This window comes from Aricia agestis, chromosome 6 (genome assembly GCF_905147365.1).
Source record: "Aricia agestis chromosome 6, ilAriAges1.1, whole genome shotgun sequence".
Lineage (NCBI taxonomy): Eukaryota > Metazoa > Arthropoda > Insecta > Lepidoptera > Lycaenidae > Aricia > Aricia agestis.
The window spans coordinates 5476165-5503482 of record NC_056411.1 but is presented as its reverse complement, the minus strand read 5'-3'; the positions used below and the strand labels follow the sequence as shown (position 1 = coordinate 5503482).

General features: G+C 35.1%; 1 protein-coding gene across 1 annotated transcript; it reads right to left on the bottom strand.

Annotated features, from left to right (window-relative positions):
* Nucleotides 1-1527: 1527 nt before the first annotated feature.
* On the bottom strand, nt 1528-12065 carry LOC121727878 (vitellin-degrading protease-like). The gene is made up of 5 exons (XM_042115922.1): nt 12021-12065; nt 9515-9677; nt 7984-8236; nt 4774-4923; nt 1528-1723 (listed from the first exon to the last, which is right to left on the bottom strand). Exons 1-5 carry the CDS (start codon nt 12061-12063, stop codon nt 1529-1531), a joined length of 804 nt encoding a protein of 267 aa, XP_041971856.1. The 5' UTR covers nt 12064-12065; the 3' UTR covers nt 1528.
* Between the last annotated feature and the right edge of the window lie 15253 nt (nt 12066-27318).

Below are 27318 nucleotides of genomic sequence, written 5' to 3'. Positions count from 1 at the left end.
CCTGTTGCCATTATTGATATCGAGCAAAAAAGGCCAAAAAAATCACGTTTGTTGTATGGGAGCCCCCCTTAAATATTATTTTTATTTAGTTTTTAGTACTTGTTGTTATAGCGGCAATAGATATAAACAATCTGTAAAAATTTCAGAACTCTAGCTATAGCGGTTCTTAAGTTACAGCCTGGAGACAGACAGACGGAGAGACAGACATCGAAGTCTCATGAATAGGGACCCGTTTTCACCCTTTGGGTACGGAACCCTAAAAACCGTGTTGGATATGTTTTAGATTGCTTGTTTTCTATGAGAGGCCGGCTCGGCCAGCAAAACAAGCAATGAAACTGCAAAAAATGGAAAGGGCGTAAGCGACCAAATGGTTTTTGTCGCATAATTTAACCCTTAATTATTAGGCGCATCAAGAAAGTCACACAAGTAGTCGCATGGGGTCTTTACTGAGCCCAAATAAAATAGTGAAAATTATGTTGAAGAAATGAATAAAACGAAGTATCAATTATGCAAATTGTCAGAGGGCTTTATTGTAATTAATATTATTAAACAAAAACCCTGGTTTGCCTCTTTACAACAAAAAAAAATCACTCAACCTCTTTTCTGCCTCGAAATCTCCAAAATATCACCATAGCTGAGATCGAGATGAAAAAAAAAATACTTTTCACTCTGATAACCAGATTTTTTGCAGCACCTAAGGAATAATTAGATCTTGAGATAATATTGACAAACATATTTTACTCAGTTTATGGTTTTTAACGCACTTTTGGACATCACCCTCTGATCATCATCATCATCAAGATCCGGTGGTCAGAGATAATTTTAATCATTAATGAACTCTTTAATCTTGCTTCCCGATTCATGGCCATCACAAATTGGTGTATAGTTTCGAAGTTCGCAGGCTAGGCTCACAAAATATCTTTCATCATCTTCAGAAACCTTCCAGCTGCTATCGTACTTTACTGTCTTGACTCATATTGACATTTTTATAAAGCAATTATGTAAAGAAATGCTTTCAATAGAATGATATACTTCTATATTTATAAAACATCCTAATAAAACTTATTAGTAGGTATACCTCGATAGGAGTTAAGAGACTACCAAAAGCGTCGTTGCATTCCTAGAAATCTAGCACATATTTTTTTCGGTTTGAAAGTCATTTGACCCCATGCGACTAATTAAGAGTTAAAAACCATAAATACATTTCATATAAGCTATGGGCAAACTAAAGTGTATGCTTGAACCAACCTATGTACAAATGTTGAATCCCTTTTTATACAGAGGTCTTTTTGATTGATTGTTATAAAAGTTGACCAATCATGTTATGCTATGGGTAATTCAAAGACAAAGACATGATGAATACTGACAATGAACTTTAATTTCTTAGCTTTAGTCATTGCTGAGAAAAATCGATATCGCTACAGCCAAATTATCAAGGCATCGCCTTAACTTTTTATTTTAGCAGGGTTTGACTCAAAGACAAAAAATATTTCGTTGAAAGATTTTATTCGATAAATAATAGTCAGTGTTAAAGCCTCGGTTCGTCGGACGGTGTCCTCAAGATGTGTTTCATTCTGAGCGTCACGGTTTGTTCGTCTATCCATTTTCTGAGTGCTGACACCTTGGCGTATACTCCGGGGTAGTTTGGCCTGGCGCAACCCAGGCCCCATGATACCACACCAGCTAGCTTACCGTTGAAGGTCAAGGGACCACCGCTATCACCCTAGAACAAAAAGTTAGCCATAAGTATAGAAAAAAATGTGAAGTGATTGAAGTGACATTATAAGAATATTATAGTCAAAAATCAGAAGTTATAGAAGGTAGAGTATCACAAAAGTTCATGCCTGATGTCAAATTCTATGAAATTTTGTGACTTTCCTCGCGTTTTGAACTATAACTTTTTACTTGCCGCGAATGTTATATCTATCGTTACATTTTTATCGCCATCGTCATGTGTTATGTAATGCTGATCTTAACTTATAAAAAAAATAATTAACCCTAGAGTGGGCGCGCTATGAGCATTTTGCCGCCCGCGCTGCAAAATCGTTAATAATTCGTAAAATAATAGCTCGTTAATCTTGCGCTTTATGGTAGCTGCCCCTCATCTCGTTAGCTATGGGTGCTGAAAAGCTGGACGCCGTCAGAGCACGGGGGCCTGCTTAAAGTTAAGGTTCTTACCATCAGGTGTCGCAGGGCGGCAAATTGCTCACCGCGCGCCCACTGACGTAGGTCAAGATTTTGACATTATTTTTTTCCAATGTTGCAATACTGACTTAATTTTATGGTGGATTGGTTGTAAAAACAATTTTAATTATACAATTTAAAAGTATTAAGTAATAGCAACGTAGCATTTGAAAGATTTCTTTCAAATACTAAATCAATTCCTAAGGTGCCAGTCAAGTCATTATAAATGACCACAAGGTCTTCTATAGACACATTTCATATTTTTTTGAGGAACCAAATTACTTGATTTCTACAAGCAAACCTAGCATCATCTTCCAAGAAGGTAGATGGATCTTCCATCGCCTATATTTCTGTAAAAATAAAATATAATCCTTAAAAATATGCGCACTAAAAAGAGTGTTACAAATGGCCAAAGTTGCTGTGCAATGAACATTGCTTATACTTTTGTGAAGACTGTTGAGATAAAACATATCCTGCAGATAAGGAAAACATATAATTTTGATCCTTTTTTCTTTAATTTTTCAGTATTATTGGGTATTATTTAGGACAAAGTAAAAAAATCAGTAAAAATATTAAGTTTTCTAAAATCTTTTGTAAGCCAAAGTCCTTAAAACAGATTTTAATAAATATGGTGAATTTTCAATTGTTATTTGTGTGTTATTTAAATCGTGTCAAAATAAATTGATGGTATTGCTTAATTCCTACTAAAAATAACTAAAGAAAAGTGGCGGCAAAATGCTCCACACGCGCCCACTGACGTTTCGCGGAATAACGCGCCCACTCTAGGGTTAAGTACATCACAAAATTAAACATCGTTTTATTATTTTCAGTGTACAAAAACACATCGCGTCTTTTGAAGGAGAAAATCCCCGTAGAATAAACTCGTATGTGTAACATTTTCCTTTGTTACATAATTCTTAAATGTAATACGTGCATAGAATTGTAGATGAACAGAAATAATTAATGTATCACGCCTAAAAAGTACTCCCTGTAGACAAGCTGGTTCTATAAACATGTTTTATACAGCGCGATTTAAAATACACATCTGCTTAGTTCCAATTTTAGGAGTTAGTATGATTTTTGATGAATTTGAATGAAATTGAAAAAATTTGATGATATGAATTTTAGGAGTATCAAAATATCTTATTTTGATACTTAGTTGAAAAAATATCGCAGTTAGGAATATTTATCTATATAACTTAGTATAAAGAGGAAAATTGTTTGTTTGCGTCGAAAAGATTCTGAAACTATTTTAATGAAATTTTTCATAGGAGTATGTATCTTGTAAGACACAAGATATGTTTTATTTCCCGCAATAAAACATAATATTATATATTGTGGCTTACAAGATATGTTTTATTGCGGGAAAATATTATGTAAATATGATTAAAACAAGTTACTGATTTCACTTCGCACGCTATCTACTATTAGTCCAAAATTAAGCTTTGTAAGATTAAGGATTATAACAGGTTTACAGGGTGTAACAAAACTAAGTGATACTTTAGGGTGTGTTAGTTGTGTTCACTGTGAAAGTAGCAGTGCTGAAAGCCCATTTTTTCACTTTATATAATACCTACTAGCTATTTGACCGAGCTTTGCTTGGTATTCGATAAAACACGAATAAAATGACATTTTCTAAAAATGATTCCCAGCTAAATCGATTTATCGCCCCCAATACCCCCTATATACTAAATTTCATGAAAATCGTTGGTGCCGATTCCGAGATTTCAATTATATACAGTGTGTAACAAAAATAAATGATAATACTTTAGGGTGTGTACGTGTTCCTTGTAGAGAGTTCACTGTGAAAGTAGCAGCGCTAAATGACCAAATTTTATTTTCACTTTTGTATGGGCAAGAGCCCGAGCGTCACGACTTTCCCCATACAAAAGTGAAAAAAAATTTTGGTCTTTCAGCGTTGCTACTTTCACCGTGAACTCTCTACAAGGAACACGTACACACCCTAAAGTATTATCACTTATTTTTGTTACACCCTGTATATTACTAGCTGTTGCCCGCGACTTCGTCCACGTCAGCAAAATGTGATAACAAAGATAATAAAAAAGAGAAAAAAAAACCCTTTTTAGGGTTCCTTTATAAAAAAGTGAAATATATCCTCCTCATTTTCGGAAGTCGGTTAAAAAGTACCCTAAGTTATTCCTTACTACATCAGCTATGCGCTTAAAAAAAGTCCCGTCAAAATAGCTCCAGCCGTTTCAGAGATTAGCCGGAACAAACAGACAGACATACAGACAAAAATTGTAAAAAATGTTGTTTTGGTGTCTGTACCATATAAACATTCATATACATTTAGTAAAAAACGGTTCTTTCAATGTTACAAACAGACACTCCAGTTTTATTTATATGTATAGATTATATACAAGAAATGCTCGTATAAAGATATAAGATTGCTCGTATAAAGAAACAAAAGTGAAAAAAAAAGGTCTTCCAGCGCTGCTACTTTCACAGTGAACTCTCTACAAGGAACACATACACATATTATTATCATTTAGTTTTGTTACACCCTGTAAAATTCTTTGACTTAACTTCTCTAGGTACCCCTTATTTTGACCTCAATTTCAAAAATACCTGACAAGCGTCCAGTCCTCCTTCGGGCACTCCTGCGCAGATCATCGTGGGACTGATGGTGTATAGTGGGGCGTATGCGTCGTTGCATACCTCGGGACTGACTATAGGCACCTTCACCATTTGTAGCTGGGTCGGGACACCACCACCTTCCTGAAACATTATGGAAAATGGTGAAGTGTTGCGCAAAAAAATTATAGTCCTATTTGTTTATTTGGAAAATGTTTTTTTTTTTTGAGAATCGTACTCCAAAATTGTGTGCTGAGTGAGGGCCTGTTTCACCACTTCCTAATAAGCGCCCAATAGGCTATCCACAACTTAACTTGACAGATCAAGTATGGAGAATCTTTCAATAATTCCGTTGTCTGGTACCTGTAACACAAGTCCTTCAGGTACTTACCACAGGGCCAGACTGACGTGGTGTGAAGCGTCCATAGATATAAAAAAAAAAAAAAAAGTTGTGAATAGCCTATTCGGCACTTTATCAGAAAGCGGTGAAACAGGCCCTAATAATAATAATAATTAATCTAGTTGATAGTTGATGGTTATTATTTTTAAAACTCTACATTTCTTAATTCTAAACTAAGAAATTTTACAGTAATGGAAGAAAAGCAGAGATGTTTATTGATTGTAAACAGTCAAAATGTTATTCAAACTCTGGCGCGCATAAATAAAAAACATAAGACCCTTATTATAGTAAGGGAGGGGAGGGTGCTATTTGTGTAGTCACTCGAGCGTCATGGAGACCTACTAGGTTTTTACAGTAAATAAAGCTGATAAAAAAAATAATAAGAGCGTTTTTTTTTCTATTTTAGCAGTGGGTTATGTTAGGTAAGGTTAGAAAATATATTCAGAAAATTGCTTATTTAGGTAAATTATAAATAAATTTTAGACAACTAGGGCTAAATAATTTAGTTTAGTGCAAAATGAAATATCTGCGAAGCTTAGTTAGGAAAATATGAAGCTTTATTTTTTTAAATTTTAAAATGGGGACATTGGCTTACCTTACCTTTGATTCGTCAGTGCTTTAATATCGAAGCTTCTTTGGGGTATACTAAACATCCCCTATCTTAATTTTCATTCGATTCGATTCGATTCGATGACATTTAAATATTCAAAAAAATATATATTTTAACCAACCACGTGAGAAATCTGATTTCTATACCATGATAACTAGACACTTGTAGGAAGCCTATATAAGCTTTATTTGACACGTTCGAGCCTGCCCCGAAATCCCCTCTTCCCCTCCCCTACTATTATCATAACAACTCGCTAAAAATATGTTCCGAAAAGATTTATTACGCAAAAACAACGAAATTGTTGGCAAAATCATTAGCAAAATGGTTCTCCACGTGAAAGGTTATTATAATTTATTCTCAACGTCCATTTCGGCGATAACGCTAATAACGAATATTAAATAACATTTTTCGCCCGAGGGCAAAAATGGACTACGGAAATGTGTCTGGCATATTTTATAGAACCTATTTAGTATGATAAACATCCTGTTTCTTAGCCTTGATGCTGTTTTTCCTCTAAGAAGTTTCTTCCAGCTATTTTTTTTTATGAAATAAGGGGGCAAACGAGCAAACGGGTCACCTGATGGAAAGCGACTTCCGTCGCCCATGGACACTCGTAGCATCAGAAGAGCTGCAGGTGCGTTGCCGGCCTTTTAAGAGGGAATAGGGTAATAGGGGAGGGTAGGGATGGGAAGGGAATTGGGGAGGGTAGGGAAGGGAATAGGGTAGGGGATTGGGCCTCCGGTAAACTCACTCACTCGGCGAAACACAGCGCTAGCGCTGTTTCACGCCGGTTTTCTGTGAGAACGTGGTATTTCTCCGGTCGAGCCGACCCATTCGTGCCGAAGCATGGCTCTCCCACGTCTAACATTTATTCTATTAGTTTAAAGTTGAGTTTTCAAATATAAATATTAATTTGCATCATAAAAAAAATAATAAACGGTAAAAATAATCATTAAATAAAAACTCAGAAAATACTAAGCTAATAAATATGAGGAGTCCATATCCATGGGCGATGGTAGTTGCTTTCCATCAGGTGACCCGTTTGCTCGCTTGACTCCTAATTTTATAAAAAACACGGTACCGTTAATCTACTGCGAAAAAAATAGACTAAATTTTATCGCGACCTCTATGGGATTAGGTATAATATTTCATAAATAAAAACACCCATTCTATTGTGTGATTACTGATTAGTGATAACTGTTTTTTTTTCTCAAAAAATCCTTAATTCTTATAATTGCTATATAAAAAGGTGATTTTTTAAAATACTTATTAATATAATATTTGGAGAAAACGTCATTACTCAGTGTAACAACGTAAACAACTTCGGCATAAGACAACAGACATGGAAGTCTCATTAAAAACAAAATAACAATACACATTTAACAAGGATTCGGGCACACTTCGGGTATGAAATCTTAACTTTTTGCTGTCAAAAGTTAGAAACAAAAGTTAGATTTCTATTGTTCACATGCTATACTAATGCTATATCTACCTGTATAAAATATAAGAAGTTTTTTCATTAAAATTAGATTTTAACTTTTTGATGTTCCTTTAGTCTGTTCGAATATTTTAAATCGGAAAGTGTATTCTGTGTATGTATTCTCAAACCGATTTTGATGAAATTTGGTATGGATATACTTTGTGTCCGGGATAGGATAAGGTAGTTTTTACCTTGGATCATTTTGAGGTTCAAAAATAAACTGCTTGAAAAACTTTAGGGGTATGCCAATTTATGTAAGAAACGCACTGAATCTAACAAGGAATAAAGCTGCAGTAATGTTCCATTAAAATAGAAGAAACGGGATGCAAAAAATATTCACTTTTCTAGGACTTTGAAGGTTTAGCATGCAAGCCTAGCATAACAACAGTAGAAATGGAAAGAATCGACATACTAATAGATTTTATCGACAAAATGGCGGATTTCCATTGTCTAACTGTCACTTAAATGGTTGCTTTCTATGTAATGGAAGAAGAAAGTGATAGATTGACAAAGAAAATCCGCCATTTGTCACTAAACTCTGTCATTATATACATTTTTTCAACCGTTTCTCAACCGTTGAATGTCGTTTAGATCGCAGGCTGTCCAACTCGCATATCGCTATTAAAATGAATCAGGCCCCTGACTATGGAATTTTCCACAGTCTACGACTAAGGTTCTATCGTCAATTGCATCGTTTTACCGTCCTTTACTCACCAGCAAACTCCCCCATCCGGTCACCACCGTAATCTCTCCTTCTTTAATCTCTTCTCCGATGCCGAACATCTCTATGGGCTTAATCTTCTCGCTGAACCTCATGGGCCTGGCCAGCCATATCAACGCAACGTCACTCTCCATATTCCTGAAGGTAAACGCGGGGTGCCACACGAAGTCCCCTACGGGGTATATCTGACCCCCCCGCGAGCTGAAGGACGAGCCAACGCGGACGGTGTACTCTTGCGGCTTGGAACTGAAAAAAATAATTAATTAAATAGGTACTAGTATGTATTACCAGCAGTATTACCGGACCAATCCTTCGAAACGGGAGAAGCGATTTAGATGACATTTTTAATTAAAAAATTTACAGAGACAACATTTATTGACTATAATATGGTCAATAAATTTTATGGAATAAGTAGAATCTGATATCCACAAATATTTTGAATAAAATAAATGCTATCATGATAAACAGAGAAAGTAATTAAGTACGCGGTATAAATAAACAGAATATTAAAGTTGATAAAGGATATAAATATTTTTAATTCATTTAATATTGGTGCCTGGTGGATACAATAATAATTTAAGTTTAAACCAATATCTGCAACGTTATCCGAAACACCAGACCAATTACGAAATACACGAAATAAGAAGACTATAATTAATATTACAGATTCATTAAAATACACTAATATTTTTATTTCATGACATCCAGATGAGAAATGTATCTATACTGTGTATATATACTGTGGAAAATAACGTTAACGTGGAAAATAAAATTAGTTGAACGTTTAAATAATCAAACTAATAAAGCATAATATTATTATTAAATGTCTGCCATCCTATTTCCTATCGTATACTTTCCAAAGCGTCATGGATTTAATCTTAATCCTTATAATAAACCGAAAGGCTGATTGTTCCGATCGGACTAATTGCAGGACAACCTCACCAAACTTGTGAACAAATACGGAAATGCATGAGTTTGGTCAGGTCGGCCTGCGATCAGTTAGATCAGAACGATCGGCCTCCTCATATAAAATATATAGGGTGTAACAAATCTAAGTGATAAAGTAATGATAATAAGTTTACTATGAAAGTAGCAGTAAAATAATAATTTTTGTTGTGATTTGTGTGGTGCTCCCGAGCATCATGAATTTTTCCATACAAAATAAAAAAGTTACTCTTTCACCGCTACTATTTTCACAGCGAACTCTATACAGGGGACCCATGACCGGATTTATATTTTTTATGAGTATAGGCCATTTTAATTTTGCCGCACCTATGCACGAACTCCGCAATCCTAGGACGCTGAAGTCCCCCTAGGACGCCATAAGACGCTGCCTATGCATAAACCAAGAGTTGAGGGTACACACCCTACGCCCTAAAGTATTAATACTTAGGTTCCTTTGAGGGCTCCCACACAAAACCGCATCGCATCGAAATGTCATTTTTGGTATGAGTTTTGTAGCAGATTTTTGCGAATTCGCAGTTTTGTGTGGGAGCTCTTGCGATCTCACTGTGAGAAACTCACCCCACGACACAATGAGCTGCCGTCAGAACGAGGTCGTTTGAGATGATCGTGCAGCCACATGTGTACGAGCCCCTACGCAGCAGAGACGCCTGGTATGGTACCGCCCTTATGTCTACATCTTCACCACCCACTATTCTGGCATCTTCAAGTAATGGATGTGATACTGCGAAAAAACAGTAATGATAAGAACGGGAAAATAGTAACAATCTTGTCTGGGCTTAATTTAATCTCGGATTAAGAGGATACACCAGGGGCTAGAGAAATGAAAAAAAAGTACGTGTAATATCTATAGCTGTCTCCCTTACCTCGAGCCTATACCGCAGAACGCGATAGAGACAACCATAGAATTAGAACGTTAGAAAAGGCATTCCATACAATCGTCAGCGCGAAAATGTGTCACCCTCAAAATGAGTGAGCTCACTCATCTGAGAGCAGTGTGCCTTAGGACGCGGTAACAGCTGGACGTATTTAATTCATTAATTACCGCGTTGTTTTTCGCTACATTTCGCTTCAGAATGCCGTCGTGTGCCTTCCGACAGTGCAGTAACAACACGAGGAATACAAATAAAGCCAAAGGTGTAATATTTCACACATTATTACTAAGATTTTATTAATATTTAAATTATTGTCTTCCATTTTAAGAGAAAAATCAAAGCGAAGCGTAAAATGAGCGAAAGAGAAAGTAGTATATGATATTACTGTAAGACAAAAAAGGACGACAATATTTTCTCGATACACATTTTGCATGCAGAAACATTGCTACAGTTTTGATGGCATACGTCGTATCTAAGTATTTTGATATCGTTGGAGACAACCGCAGAAAATCAAAAATTCGTTGTTCCCTGATTCCTTCTCCAAAACTTAACCGATTTAAGTACTTTTTGCATTAAAGATTAAAGAAAGGCCTGAGCTGTGTTCCTATGTTTTTTTTTTGTAGGTATAATCTAGCCAAATCTGTTTTTTGATGTTTGAACACAGCGGAAAATCTGGCCATTTTTTTGGGTTTTTGAACGCTAAACGAAAAAATAAAACATAGGAACATTGTATTAGTGGCCATAGATATTCTTTTATTCTTTATCTATTATAACTCTACTAGCAGCTGACTTGTACCCTGTTTCCTCCAGGGAGGAAACATGGGACAACGTTTGCATGGAAAAAAGAGCGGTGTGGACTCCTCTTAAAGAGTCTAATGAAAGAGAGGACAAATAAAAGGGAAAATAAGGCATAAGCGTAACAATAACATTATTTTTATAAACGATTGACATTAAACCAGGCTGGCCTAAGTGGACCTTTGTTTTTCACTATTTGTTGCTAATTTTGTTTTTAAAGTAATACGCCCCCAAGTCCCAACCCGGGACACCCATAAAGGGTTTCCCCTGCGCACAAAAAAAAATCACGAAAATATGAAAACCGTCACACACTATTAACATAATATTATTGTGATCAAATCTGAAATATTTAGAAGCCCATGGCGGCCATAAAAATACGTTTATTAACAGGAAAAGTCAACAATTTTCGCTCTTTGAAGATATTTTCGTGCTTGTCTTATTTTAATTAGGCTCTTTAAATGCTTTCTTATAAGGTGAATAGGCCCTCAAAATCTTCGTAATAAAGGGAAGAGTCCTCTGTAGTCACACTTCATTTTTGTTATTGAGACCCTTAGCAAACCTTATCAGAGCTACGCATTTTCTTTCTACGCATTTTCTTATTGAAAACATTTTTCAATTCTTTAATTTATTAAATATTATATTAATTTATTAAACGATTTTTGATTGATTTAAAATAAAACTTTCATTTCAATTATTAACTGTTTCTAACGGTTAAATCTTGGCCTATAAAGATAAGTGACTTAATAAATAAACGAAGAGTAAAAGCCAATAATGATTTTAGGGCTAACTTTGTTTTTATAACTTTAGGATTATTTAACTTTTAAAGATAATATTTTTGAAGATTGGCGATTTTCACTAACAACTTGATGACCTGGTGAACTTTGTATCACTTTCCTACTAACATAAACCTTTTCTGGACTTCAACGAACATGTCAAAACTTAAATTAGCCAAATCGGTTCAACTGTGACGTGGGAGAGCCATGCTTCGGCACGAATAGGCCAGCTCGACCGGCGAAATACCACGGGCTCACAGAAAACCGGCGTGAAACAGCGCTTGCGCTGTGTTTCGACGAGTGAGTGAGTTTAGCGGAGGCTAACCTAATCTAACCTACCCTTTTCCCTTCCCTACCCTCTCCTATTTTCTCCCCTGCCCTCCCCTATTACCATATTCCCTCTTAAAAGGCCGGCAACGCACCTGCAGCTCTTCTGATTCTGCGAGTGTCCATGGGCGACGGAAGTTGCTTTCCATCAGCCCGTTTGCTCGTTTGCATGCGTTTGCTCTTTATTTCATAAAGAAAAAGAAAAAAACTGTTCTAGTTTTAGAGAGACTTACAAAATTTAATTTTTATTTTTATTTTAATAGGTTATTATTATAGATAGTAATAAAATTTGCTTACCAGCTAAGTCAACTAATACTAAAACTACAAGTAAACTATACATGTTGCGTGAGATACTGAACTCTGGCCAAAGGGTTCCTCGACCGGCTCAAATTTATACCCGTCAGTTAAAGATATAATAATAGGTAAACACCATTATCAAATGCCTGATAGTGGTGAACCTTCACATCAATTTTACGTTTCAGATAAGGATTATATCACTGCATTTAGATACACACCTGATTCCTCTCGTCGGAAAAAATATTAACTGAAAGTTGAATTCCTCAGAAATAGATTAATAAGCAAAATCGCAGTGTTACCTAGAAAATGAATAAAAAACTTTTAGAAAGCAAAAAGAGACCCAATCGTATATTCTAACTTCCTTCAGTCGCTTTCTAAGCGAATGATGCTTAAAAATGGTCTATATTCTATGACATACTTTTACTGTAGAGTCGTTTAGAAATAATAAATTAAACTAAGCATGAAAATGTAAAAAAGTATGTTCGAACTGAGGCGAAGCTTAAACTACCTAATAAGGGCGATCGACGCGAGCCCTAGTATTTCCCACAGCCTTTATATTTTGTGTTACACTTTACGGAAAAACTATCACGGCTATTAGCTATGTCCATTGTCCACACTGTGCACTTTCATCTTCAATTTATGTCATCAACTTTCATATTGGCACATTCAATAATTGAATGCGTCAAGGAACGCAACGCCAACATTGTCATTTTTGAAGTTTTGGATACGGTCGCGGGCATGCCCCACGTTCGCTGTTGACTGCGTTATAACGCATGCCCTTGACGAACAGAAAAAGGCAGAGTGTGGACAAAGCCTATTACTTGTGCTTTAACATAGTACTAATTTTTATTTGCGTGGGAGAGCCATGCTTCGGCACGAATGGGCCGGCTCGACCGGAGAAATACCACGTTCTCACAGAAAACCGGCGTGAAACAGCGCTTGCGCTGTGTTTCGCCGAGTGAGTGAGTTTACCGGAGGCCCAATTCCCTTCCCTATCATCCCCAATTCCCTTCCCTTCCCATCCCTACCCTCCCCTATTACCCTAATCGCTCTTAAAAGGCCGGCAACGCACCTGCAGCTCTTCTGATGCTGCGAGTGTCCATGGGCGACGGATGTTGCTTTCCATCAGGTGACCCGTTTGCTCGTTTGCCCCCTTATTTCATAAAAAAAAAAAATTAAGATGTGTTATCAATAGTCAGTCAAGGTGTGACGACGCGAGCCCTCACAAAGCTCGACTTTTAGCTAGTAATAAAAATATTGTTTTTTCTTATTGATATTAATAATACCTGATAATACTATATTATATCATACAACGGCAATTATAATACTAAAATATAAACTATTATTAGTATCAGTAAGCCGTAACATTCAATAAGTTCGACGTGCACCTATGATTGGGTCACGAAGGCAAAAGTTTGAGAATTCTCAAAGAATTCCAATAGGAAGCTAGTTCCCGAACTAGGAACTAGTAATAATGAAACCTTCCCGACTTTAATCTTTCTTTCCATTTGATGTACGTTAATGTTATTGGGTAATGGAAATATTATATAATTCACACCACGTCAGTCTGGCCCCATGCTAAGTACCTGAAGGACTTGTGTTACAGGTACCAGACAACGGAAATATATTTAATACTTTTCTACTATACATACATTTAAGATTTTTATTATATCATACACATATTTAATACACATCCAGACCCGGGAACATTGAAAACTTTTTGTTCAGTCGGCGGGATTCGAACCCGCGACCCCCGGCTTAAGCTGCCACACACTCAACCAATTGAGCCACAGAGGTCGTCATCGAATGCACTGTAACTTCTTGGTAGAAGGGGGTCAAAATGTTGCTTTTTATAAGGGTTCCGCCCCAAAAAGTTTGAGAACCACTGGTCTAGAACAAGTAGTACACTCTAGACTTAGTCATACTAAATTACTTGCTGCAAGGTCTTTCTTAGTTAGACCTATGTTAACGCTAAAAGATGCATATTAGGCTGTTTTGCTTTAATGTTTGAGTAGTCACACGCACAGAAACACCGTGCCGAAGTCCGCCTAAGTCTGAACTTAAACGTTAGACGATGCACGGCTTTCAACGCCGCACCGTTGTGCCGGTCGGAGTGAGGGTGTTAGGTTTATTTTCGTTACGGCACTTCTTGATTCGGTCGCCGCTCTCAAAGCCTGCGATAAAAGCTTAAAAAAGACAATTTTATAGTCTGTAGTGAAAAGAAACTATAAATAAAATAGTTGAAGTCTTGTTTTTATCGAATCAGACATTTCCAATTAGTTTTATTTTTAGCATAGTGTTGATATTTTAATGAATGAAATTGTTATTTCGATACGTTTGATAGCGTTGAATGATTTTTTTTATCGTTTTAGATTTAATTAAACTAGCTCTCCTATCATTTCAATGCTTGGCGAAAAAGAAAATAACTTTTTATTAGAGAATCAAGTCGTGATGTGTTATCAACTGTGACTTGCCTGCAACCTCGTTGTGCTGAAGTTTGTTTATAGTAAGTATTTATGTTTATCCCGGAAAAATGTCAAGGAACTAAACATTTTTTCGCGGATAAAAATTATTCTTTCGGTACTCAATATCTTTAAATTTCATCAAACTAGTTCAGTAGCATAAGGGAGGTGACAGCCCGACATACTTTTGTATTTCTTGTATTAGTATATTACAAACATTTTTATGCTTTTCTGGCATTACATAGGACACAGTACATACTACACGACATACAAACTAACATTTTCTGTACATAAAATGATAGGATGTGTAAATAAATATTGTTATACTTGAATTTTGTTTATGTACCTGATAAGATCGTCTAAGTAGTTAATAAATCCGACGATCGCAGTCTGAAGTATCTTATCTGATAACATTCCATTCAACTAGTTATATATCAATTATTTTCGAGTATCTAGAGGCTTAGGAACAGTTAGATATGGCACAAATAATAATATTGAATATGATAATTATAATATTACTGCAATTTTTTCAAGCGAGAGGTAGCGCCAGTATGGACAGTAAACAAAAAGTTTCGTTCGACGTTTGGCAACGTTTCTGTCAATATTCTGATAAACGAATCCTCCATGTGAGATTTGGTCGGATTGTTTACTGTATTGTGCTAGTGGCGAACTCTGTTCGCACGCTTGAAATTCACTCTTTTAAGGACACTTTACAGTTTCCATACTACTTGAGTACCATGTCACGTAGCTCTGCTGCCGCGTACTGCGAAGTGTCTCTTGAAATTTCATATCTTTCAATTTGGCCGTGAAATGTTGCGTCACGTAACTTCCCTGCTGCGTCATCTATGAGCGCCTTGATGCAACTTTATCACAGAAATAATTATTTGATTGAATGAAAGCATATCCACCGTAGCCAAATAAGTTCTTTACTTAATGTCATATAAGTTACGTCACCCAAAAAAGAGAGCCAAAACAATCATGCAACGCAGCATCTCAGGAATTGATATCAACTCCTTAAGACAAGACTTTAGCTTAGTTGACTGGAATCCCCTCTATGAGGCATCATCTGTTGACAGTAAAGTAGATATTCTCAACTCGACTATTACTAATATCTTCGACAGACATGCTCCTCTTAAACCTATTCGCGTTAAACGATTACCAGCACCCTGTATAACATCAGAATTGAAGAACTTAATGTCAAAACGCAATAAAGCCAAGTCAAAATGCAAACGTTTTCCTACTGAATCAAATGTTAAAATCTACAAAAAATAGCGTAACACATGCAACAGAATATGTAGGCATGCTAAACGTTGCTACATTTTCAAATCTGCAGAAAACTTATCCCAGGCTCAATTGTGGAAATTTCTTGGTCGGCTTGGTGTGGGTAAAGTTAGTATGGATCCATCTCCTACCATAAATATTGACGATCTTAATAAACACTTTGCCGAGCCACCTCTGCTCCTATCCAACACCAAAAAATCAGATTGCCTTAAATCTCTGCATAATAAATCGCCTCCTTTACATGATGCCTTCAGTATAAGTAACATTAAGGAAAGTCAGATCCTTACTAGTCTTCGCTCTATCTCTTCTAAGGCGTTTGGTTGTGATGGCCTTAGTCGGGACATGTTATTGCCAATCGCTGATTGGCTGTCTCCTATCATAACCCACGTTCTTAATTATTCCATCACCTCAGGTTCCTTTCCGTCCATTTGGAAACATGCTAATCTAATACCGCTACATAAAACCTCCAATCCCACTTCTCCTTCCGACTTCCGGCCCATCGCCATTCTACCTGTAATATCCAAAGCCCTAGAGCAAGCGGTGGCCAAACAGTTATCTGACTTTCTAAACACAAACCAGATTTTGAGTCAATATCAATCTGGATTTCGTCCAGGTCACAGCACTACCACAGCGTTGTTAAAGGTAAGTGATGATATCAGGCTCGCAATGGATAACAAAATGCGTACGATTTTGGTCTTACTGGATTTCAGTTGCGCATTTAACTCGGTAGATCACGACATTTTGTTAGCCATACTGAAATCCATTGGAGTTTCTCCATCTGCAATCACATAGTTTGAGTCATACCAAAGAGGACGTAAACAGCGTATATCCACCCCAGAAAGATGCTCTGAATGGATCTATATATTAGCTGGGGTTCCGCAGGGAGGGGTTCTGTCTCCATTGCTCTTTGCAATTTTTATAAATGAGGTAACTAAATTATTATCCTCTGCTTACCACTTATATGCAGATGACCTACAAATCTATAGGCACTTCACTTTGGACAATATTGAGCTCGCGATTGGCTCGATTATCACCGATCTTTTAAAAATTGAAAATTGGGCCAACACATTTGGTCTACTTGGTAACCCGAGTAAATCGCGCGCTCTTTTAATTGGCAGTAGGCAAATGCGATCAAGGATTGATTTTAAGTCTATAAAGGTTACTTACAGTGGCAGCGTGTTGGAGTACCTGGGAGTAGTTTTTGACTGCCACCTTTCCTGGTCGCCACATATTAATGAAGTCAGCAAAAACTTCACCACTCATTGCATGCGTTGAAGACGATGCAAAATTTTCTTCCCATTCCTACAAAAGTACTTTTTGCGCAATCCTTACTTCTTCCTCTTTTAGACTACGCTGACGTGTGTTACTTAGATGTAACTGAAGAGCTTCTCAACAAACTCGAACGGCTACAAAATTCGTGCATGCGATTTATATATGGATTGCGCAAATTTGACCATATATCCGAGTTTCGTAGCAAGTTGCAATGGCTTCCTATTCGCAGTCGGTGAGATTTGCATATTTTAATGTCACTTTTTAAAATACTTAAACTCTCATCGTCTCCTGCGTATCTATTTGACCGATTCTCTTATACTGCTCCGAATGAAAGGCCTGCACGCTCGTGCCATCAAAGGAAGGTATTAGACACTCCGTGGTACAACACAACTTTTTATGAAAACTCATTTACAGTTAGAGCTGCCCAGTTGTGGAACGCTTTGCCTGAAGATATTCAGCAGAGTCCAACGGTGGGCATTTTCAAAACAAGATTGAAGAGTTACTTTAAGTCAACTATGAATATAAATATATAACTAGTTTAAGTAGGTTTATTTATTAATGTTATATATAATATATTATATACATTAAAACATATTTAGTAGTATATGTAATATTTTATTTTATTGTATATTAATAGATATAATATTTTTATGAATATTGATTGTATGTATGATGTAGTTTAATATGCTATTTTTAGTGCACGTTTAGTTTTATTAAGTTTTAATTATTCTCTTGTGTACTATCTGTAACTTCTCTACATTTCTCAATGTCTTGTTGTAGGTCTGCTGGCAGAGAGCTCTTCTAGAGATGTACTCTATTAATGTATAGTGTTTATTAAGCTAGTTTAAAAAAAATTGTACATAAAGAATAAATAATAAATAAATAATAATAATATACTAATTATTTTGTAAAAAAAAGTCACAAATCATAAATTGTTTATTGTGCGCACGGGTCAGTTTATATTTTCATTTGGAGTAGAACTGTGCGGCAGTTCGACTCCAAATGTCAGAGTTGAATCAGAGTTGAATATTAATTACTGAACTGTAAATGAAGATTTTAATATGAGCCCAAACATGATTATATTATTATGTCAAACTCTCCATTAAATTGAAGTTTATTCACCAATTATGTCTCTCAGCGCGGCCATAATACTTATTAGTGATTGCCACGTCTTTTTCTTCTTACATCTATGCTACAATGACTAATCTGCTTTTGTTAGTTAAAAATTTACTGTCACCACATTAATAACTAAGAAGGTTAAAAACGTGTTTCTTAATCCTTTTGATACAGTTAAGGATAATATAATACAATCGATGTCAAGGCAAATAAAAACAACGGACTACGAAGGTAAGGTTATGATATTTTAGAAGTTTATTTACCTAGTTGATAATGCAGTGAAAACAATAATCATAATAATTAAAACTTCAAGACAGAAGATTGTAGTTCGTACTGAATAAAACTTTATTAATCTTTTTTTGGATCAAAAGGCCATGTTTGCAAAGCACTGTTTCAACTAGGCCTCATTCCTCAAAGGAATTCGGGATTAAAAAGTGATTGAATTGGTGAGTCCTAGAAATGTTCACAAACACAAATTATTTTATCTCCTTCATTTCGAACATCAACAAATAAAAACTCAAGCCAAGTAAATAAAGTCCCGTTTTTACCCGTTAGATACGGAACCCTAAAAAATAACTTTCGTTATAATACCTACATTTTGACTTTCCAATTTCATTGATCAGATAATTCTAGAAATATTTTTATGCCTTAATGTGTAATGCCTTAATATTCTGGAAGTGAGGGATCAACTCGAATTTGTGATTGGGGATATCAATAATGGCTGACGTCTGACATGAATTACCAGCAGATAAGCTGGGGTTTGTGCCTCCAAATTTAGAAATGTCAATGCTGAATATAATTATAATAATCTATTCATCTATACATACATACATATAAATTAAATTGTAGTGTCTGTTTGTAATATTGAAAGAACCGTTTTTTACTAGATGTATATGAATGTATATACGCTACATACACCAAAACAGCATTTCTTACAATTTTTGTCTGTATATCTGTCTGTCTGTCTATTTGTTCCGGCTAATCTCTGAAATGGCTGGAGCGATTTTGACGGGACTTTTTTGGCACATAGCTGATGTAGTAAGGCATAACTTAAGACTACTTTTTAACCGACTTCCGAAAAGGAGGAGGATATAATATTTAACTTTTTTTTTATTGGTTCGCGGACAACTCCGTCGTTTGTAGACCAATTACCAAAATTATTTTGTTGTTGTATGAGATGTAGCCCGAATTTGGTAACATGATCACAAAAGTGGTGATCTGATGATGCAATCCATGAGAAATCAACTGGACTCCTTAAAATTTGTATGGAAACATGTAGTGCTTTTCCGTTATTCTGAAGGATTTTAATCTTAAACTACCAAAGAATAAGAATTTGCGCCGAAGTACACCTTGGTTCCGAAGGTGCTGTACAGAACTCTTGAACCCTTATAGATAAATGTTCGGCAATTTGGCGTTGTTTCAACAACTAAAAGCATATTATTATGTCAACGTGTCAATAATACTAATCATCACCATCACTATAATTATTATGCCATGAATCAACACATTATAAATCTTACCTTTGATTATATTATTATTGTTCCACCGTTTGTTGACTGATTTTCAAAACTCTTTTGTTGCTATTTAGTGTTTACTGTTTATAGAGGTACAATAACCCGAATTTGGTACAATGCTTACGAAAGTGGTGATCTGATATAGAGGGAACTCCTGGATATTTTTTGGGACACACATAGACGCGTCAACTATTTCTGTATTCAATCTTCAAATTTTTTCTTCGTATCAGCTAACTTTAGAGCAATTTCTATGTGCAATTTACCGCTTTTTTTGTAGATCTAGAATAAATGAACTAAAAAGTATTAAATAATTCATATTCTATACTCAGTATTTCTGTTCTCAGTCTTCATTATTTTGAAGTCTGTACCAACTACCATCTAACCTAATCGCCAGTTCTATGACAAAATATAACTGCAACTTATATGACTGCTACCGGCGACTTCAATTAATTATGAAGATTGAGAACAGAAACACTGAGTACAGAATATGAATTATTAATTAATACTTTTTAGTTCATTAAAGAAAATTACTATTGTCTACATTGGAAGTCGGTTTCAATTTTTGTTTAAAAATAATAATTTTACTCTTACTCGTTATCTTCTTCTTATTCTTAATGAGACTAAAAAAATTTAAAAAAATTTGGCACTAATGGGTGATTTGGAAAAGCAAAGAGAATATATTGTAAGACATACTCACGGGAACAAACCAAAATAAAAAACTGAGGGCTTTGAATTCTGCTTATTTCTTAAAATAGAAAAAGAAAAAATTAGAGTTTGCAAAGAATTTTTAAGGCTACACTGAATATTTGTGATAGGTACATAAATACAGTGATTTCGAAGAAGACAGAGGATGGTTTTATAAAATCTGATGCACGTGGGAAGCATGGTAATCACAAGTTTTATTGTTGTGCCATAATATTATATTATTTTATGTTTATTTAATAAGATTTTATTTTTATTTTTGAAGTAGGCATTGCAAACATGCAAAATAACAAAAAAGATATTAAAGCAATGTTACATAACAATGTGCCATTGTTTTAATACCTTTTTTTGTTAATTTAATAATTATTTGTAAGCATTACCTAATTTAAAAGTGATGCTACTTTTGTAATATTGATTAAGTGCCTACTTATTTTGGAAGATTTTTTTAATTTTATATAATATATCTACTTACCTAATTATGTGCTTAAGTATTCAAGTAAGTAATAATTTTGATTTTGAACATAAAAACCTACTGGGTATTTTAAAACATTGTGTTTTGTCTCAATTTTGTTAATCCTATTCCCTAATAAAATAAAATAGATCGTTATTGTATATTACAACTAAGTAAAAAAATTGTGGTATAATAGCGCATTATTTCAAAATCAATCAGCAAAAAGCAATTAACTCAAAATAATTTTATTTTGCTTAATACGCTCATTCACCAATAGCGGATTAACCTTTCTAATCCCCAAGCGGCCGGATCCGGCCGCCACAGATTATACTGCAGCCATTCCGTCTACACCCAAGCGGCCGGATGTGGCCGCGCTCTTTCGTTCGATTGAATTACGTATTTCGTTGACTTAGAGACTACTTTTGTATGAAGAAGTTTGGTTAGTTATGATCTACGATAAATTTGCCACATTCTGAATGCAAAATATTATACAATCTGTGGTCGACGAATATTTGTCAGTCATTTGAAAATCGTGAATTTTTCGTGTGTGTTCTGCCATGTTGTGTTGTTTGTTTGATATTATTGATGGATTTAACGAATGTAAGTAGTAAAATAGTTTAATTTATTAATTATAATTTATAAACAGTTTTAGATAATCATTTGAAAGAAATACTTACATCGTAATAACTTCTAGTTTACACGAGAAAATTTGGTTTTTATTTATGTGATTTGAACGCGATTTGTTTAATATTTTTGTAAATAATTGACGTTAAAATCGTATATTATCGTGTACAAAACGATTTAGATCCTAGTAATAGTATATAATAGTATCGTTTTAGTAAAATAATCAAGATAAAAATTACCTATTTATAACGGCTTTTTGCCGGCCGCGGCCATTTTGAACTTTATTTGTATTGCACTAAGGACGAAGTTTGCTTGTGTATAATACCAAAACCGGTTTTTATTACTCTTATCTCTTATCTGTTTATTGATAACAAGTTAAGTTATTTCAAAGAATTGTTTACATAAACAGTTTGTATAGCTCTGTGTTATTGAGATTATAATAATGTATTAATATATTTGTTGCGAAATAGTTAGAAACATAGATTTCAAAGTTTACAGTGGTGAGACGAATATCACATCTGACTAAATACTATATTATGATGGCTTGATAGATAGAAAATTTAACATATATTATAATATTTTTCACACAAACATAAAATATGGATTAGATGTAAGGTTATTACATTATTTGTACAAAGAGGGTAGACCGGGCGCCATTTTTTTTTGCAAACCACGTACCCTACATTTTTGCAAAGATTTTGGCACTTACTGAAGGGTTAAGTCAAAAAAAGCATTTTTTTTTTTGCTTTATTGATGAATATTGAATAAACTAAACTACATATTTCTAAAATGAACTTAAGTCTTTACATATTTTATTAAATTAATTTGCAACAACTTTTAAACTATAAAAGATAATGGTTTTTCGTCGTTTCTGAAAAATGAGCTTTTTTGACTTAGTGCACTGTTGTATTGGGTGTGTGACATGTCTAACATAATATAAGCGATGTATGTTGGCAAAATCACACGAATCGCCTAAACTGCTTCTGATATTTTGTTGTGTTATTATCAGATAGGTGTGCGATTCGGGGATCGTCTTGTTTCAATGAGTAGCTAACTAGCAAAAGCTACATAATAATAAAAAGGTAACATAATATTTTAATAATAACAAAAGTAAGTAAGTAAAGTAAGTTTTACGAGCAGGAAACCACGTTTTTATTAATGCTTCACTAAATATATTGTGTAGAGCCAAAACTTTTTTCCTATTTCAAACTTGTGGGCCACCAAAGTTACAGACTTTTAAAGGCTTCGCTGCTATCAAAAATTCATCACTCAAGGGGTCTAATTACAAAGGACAAAAACTTCAAAAGTAAAGTTTTGGGGATCCTTCCAAGCGTTAATAGTTAAAAAATATTATTCAAAGGTTTTGATTGTTATATTATAACGCCAACTATAATGAAAAGGCTCAATAACGTCGCAGATAACTCAGCCTTATATATTTTAATTAACGCAAGAAAAAATATTATCATAATAATAAATATATATATTATACTAGATGTTGCCCGCAACTCCGTTGCGCCAAAATTCGTTTATTGCGCGGGAACCGTATATTTTTCCGGTATAAAAAGTATCCTATGTCCTTTCCCTGGATTCAAAGTATCTTCATGCGAAATTTCAGCAAAATCGGTTCAGGGGTTGAGCGTGAAGAGGTAACAGACAGACAGACAGACAGACAGACAGACAGACAGACAGACAGACACACTTTCGCATTTATAATATTAGTATGGAAGTATGGACTTACCACTCTTTTACAGGAAAAAAACTTATTGTTTCATTTTTGCAATTCATATTATAACACTACGTAAAGACATAATAATATAGTGTCGGATAATATGCTACTCGGAAAGACAAATAAAATGCTTATTCCAAAGCCGTCATTCTTATGACCGAGTCTATTACTCGGCCCAAAAATTTGTTCATACTACCAAAAGATGAAAAAAATACGGAACCATAAGTAGAAAATTCTTTCACACATAGCCAGTTTTACGATAGCTGCAGTATTTAAATATTTAAAGGGAGCGCTTGTCTGGAATTCTGAATAAAACGGTAGGATATTTAACGCGGATCTTAAAATATAGGAAAATTATTGGAATGTTAAAAGTAAAAAAAATACAATGATTAAAAACATTTAAGATATTTTTAAATATATAATAAAGGTATATTTTATACTTAAGTCTATTTACATAATATTTTGTTTTCATCTCATTATGGTTATTATAAGAGCTACTCATTATATTTTATACTCATGTGCGATCCTAACAATTTACATGATTATTATAGGCTCCGATTTTATTAATAAAAAACTTGAGAGGTGTCAAGGGATACCCGAATGGAACGAAGTAATTTCTTATGTTCAAAAAACCTGTATACATAATATTATACACTCAAAACAAATGTAAAAAACGCTATCTATCGGAAGGAATACTAACAACAAATATAATTCTCGATTATTCTCAGAAACGCCATCTAGTTGACGAACAGGAATACTATCAACGCCCTCTGTTCATACTATACATGTTATAAAAAGTGTCGAGGTCAAATATCGTCCTGTCTAGCCTCCTTTCGCAATGCCAAACCCGCCATAAGGAACTTCGTTCCAAAATTTTACTTAGGTAAAGAGTATACCATCAGCAATGGCATAAGCTACTTTTTATTGCGGAACTACATAATAATATTATTATGTTTGGATGCCGCAAAATACCCTGCATACAGTCATATACTGTTTACACGACAGAAATTAATAATATTACTCAAATAAAACAAAATGTGCAACATTGAGACTTAAGATAAATGGAGAACTTTCTTTAGATTTGCTTTTCCTTTAAGATTTACTCCAACTAGATTTTAAATTAAGTCTGTAGTGTGTTCTAACCGCTGATTACTTCAATTTGGTTACAGAAGCGACCTAAGCCTTTGATGCTAGAATCTTCCTTACTTAAAATGTCGTCTTGATTTATGTTCTAACTAAAAGTGTTGACACACTACGAGGAAAATGTGCTTTTGTACTAAGTTCCTTCAAATTTTCACAAGTAAGCGCCTGTGTGAATTTTATAGCAACTTGTTAGTTCGTTTTATATTTTGTGAAGATTATATTTTCATGCGAAATAAAATTGAACCTCCTCGAAAAATTGTTACTTTTATTCCCGGACTGTAAATGTGAGTTAATTCTATTTTTATTTATTGAATTATTCTTTATTATCTAGATTCTAGGATATGTCAAGGAGAGATCTAAGGTACATGTTGGAAGCCGCCTACATGAAGTTGCAGCAGACGACGTGTCGTCGCGACACGTCATTTCTATGTATTTCTATGAATGTGTGAATGCCTCTCGACGCTAGCTGCGCAGGGTATTTCAATTAGGCGGGTCCACACCAAACGAGTCGCCTCGGGCGAGGCCTGTCGCGCGCGGCAAGCGAGCAGCCGCAGGCGGGCGAGGCGGACGGGCGTACACAGCAAGGCTGCCTCGCTCGAACAGCCCGAGCCATTGCTCATAAAGACACGATGGCACCGCACGTATGCACAGCCGTGGCAGCTTTTGCTTTTATATTGGGCCTCGCCCGAGGCGGCTCGCTTGGTGTCGACCCGCCTATTAGAATTAATACATACAAACCAGTAGTGTCGCGACGACACGTCGTCTGTAGTTGCTTCATGTCGTCCGCTGCAACCGGCACTTTTTGCTACATACTTTGCAAAGGCTATATACATTTTATACTCACTAGCTGTTTGACCCAGCTTCGCTCGGTATTCAATTAAACACGAATAAAATGACATTTTTTAAAAATGATTCCTAGCTAGATCGATTTTTCATGAAATTTCATGAAAATCGTTGGAGCCGATTCCGAGATTCCAATTATATATATATACAGTGTGTAACAAAAATAAGTGATAATACTTTAGGGTGTGTACGTGTTGCTTGTAGAGAGTTCACTGTAAAAGTAGCAGCGCTGAAAGACCAAATATTTTTTTTACTTTTGTATGGGCAAGGGCCCGAGCGTCAAGTGTTTCCCCATACAAAAGCGAAAAAAGATATAAGATTTTATATAACTGTCAAGTAAAGGCAAAATTAAAACTTTTTTGGTTATGAAAATGTAAATAAATTGTTACATAAAGTGTTGTCTATGTGAATGCAGTGTATTGTATATCGGCTTGATATAGATTAATAAAACTAAACGGGAAATAAACATTGATAACAATGAAAAGCATGTTATTCCTTTCCGTGTGTGGCCACAAACAGAGAGTTTTAGATCTCAGTTTTTTTATTCAAAATTGGTATTATAAATTCTCTTTCTAAATGGTGAGTCTTCCCTTTGGGTAAATAAGATTGGGCAGAAAAATCTGTAAGAAATTCACGCCCCTTCTTTTACAATTAATATGGAAATATTAATGATTGAATTACACATTATAAAATATAAAATGATCGTGTCGCTGTGTTTGTTGCGAAACCTCTCTGACATGAGTGTGACCGAATTGGATGAAATTTTGTGTGCTAGATAGGTGGGTCTGAGACCCAACCATCATCTTATTTAAATATTTGTGATAACGTAGGTAGGTACCGTACGACCTTAGTTTCAACGACATTAGGACTACTTATTTTGTAAAAAAATATTGACTTTATCATATTTTTTTCAACTCTCGTCTCTGAGACTCAGCTGATCTCAGTATGGCCATGTAAGGCGTAAGCATTGTCTAATAGTATCTAAGATTCAATAAAAAAAATATAATCCATTTTCAACTTGTCACCTTGTTGTCAACAAACCTCAATCATAAATAAAAGAGTATAATTCTTATGTATAGGCTTGTCACTCAAAAATCTGTCATTTTTCCTAGTGTGTGTGTAATATTTTATTTGTTAAAAAAATGTATGATAAAAGCATAATTTCAAAATAATATTAGCTCGATGCACTCCTTCATCATATAAACTATAACTGTGCAAAATTTCATTCACTTACGTTTTCCCATTTTTTGTCAAAAGGGATACAAAGTTTTTGGCTCATGTATAGATATTATGTCGAAAGTAGCAAGAGTTTTGTGATCCAGCTGATTCTATTCTCGATTCGATTATGATTCTGTCGGAAGTAAGGCAGCTGGTCTGCATTTTTATGCATAAAGTGTATTAAACTTATAAAATTAACTTTAACAACATTGACAGTGAAAGTACAATTACTTGTAATCCAGATAAAATATTTTTGCTGGATATTAGACTGTGCAAATCGCGGTTCTAGTGGCCACAAGCTGGGACAATTCGGGCAAAATGGCTGACAGTAATCTTTATTTATAGTACAGAGTCGGCGCTGGTCAGTGCGATTGGCTCGCTCGAATCAAACGCCGATTGCCAATGGCGTAGCATTGCAGGAGATTAGACTGCGACCGCCGAAATTGGCTGAGAGCTATCTTTAGCTCAGTACATCGCTTAAACCAAGCACCAGTCTCATAAGTTGTCGAAAGCAGAATAATTTACAGCTGCAGGTATATAATATACGTACTTAGATATATTATTTAAAATAAAAATGTAAGTATAGTATAATATATCATACAGTATATTATTGTCGAACTCTTCGGAGGAGTTTGGCAGAGAGAGACCGAACCAATTACGATATTTGGTTTATTATCGGCTAGGTCTAAGTGTCTAAACACACTAGGCCGAATTTACGCGGCGGACATTCGGCATGATTACGCCCGCAATGTATTTGAAATTACCGATGACACTATTCCGTCGCGTTCAGTCCGTATATTGTGTGCGTTTGACATTGCGTGCGTAATCATGCGGAATTTCTGCCGCGTAACTTCGGCCTAGTGTGTTTAGACACTCGGTCTAATTCTACTTTTAATTCCCAAAACAACGACATATTAAAAAAACAACGTTTCAACGAGTTAAATGA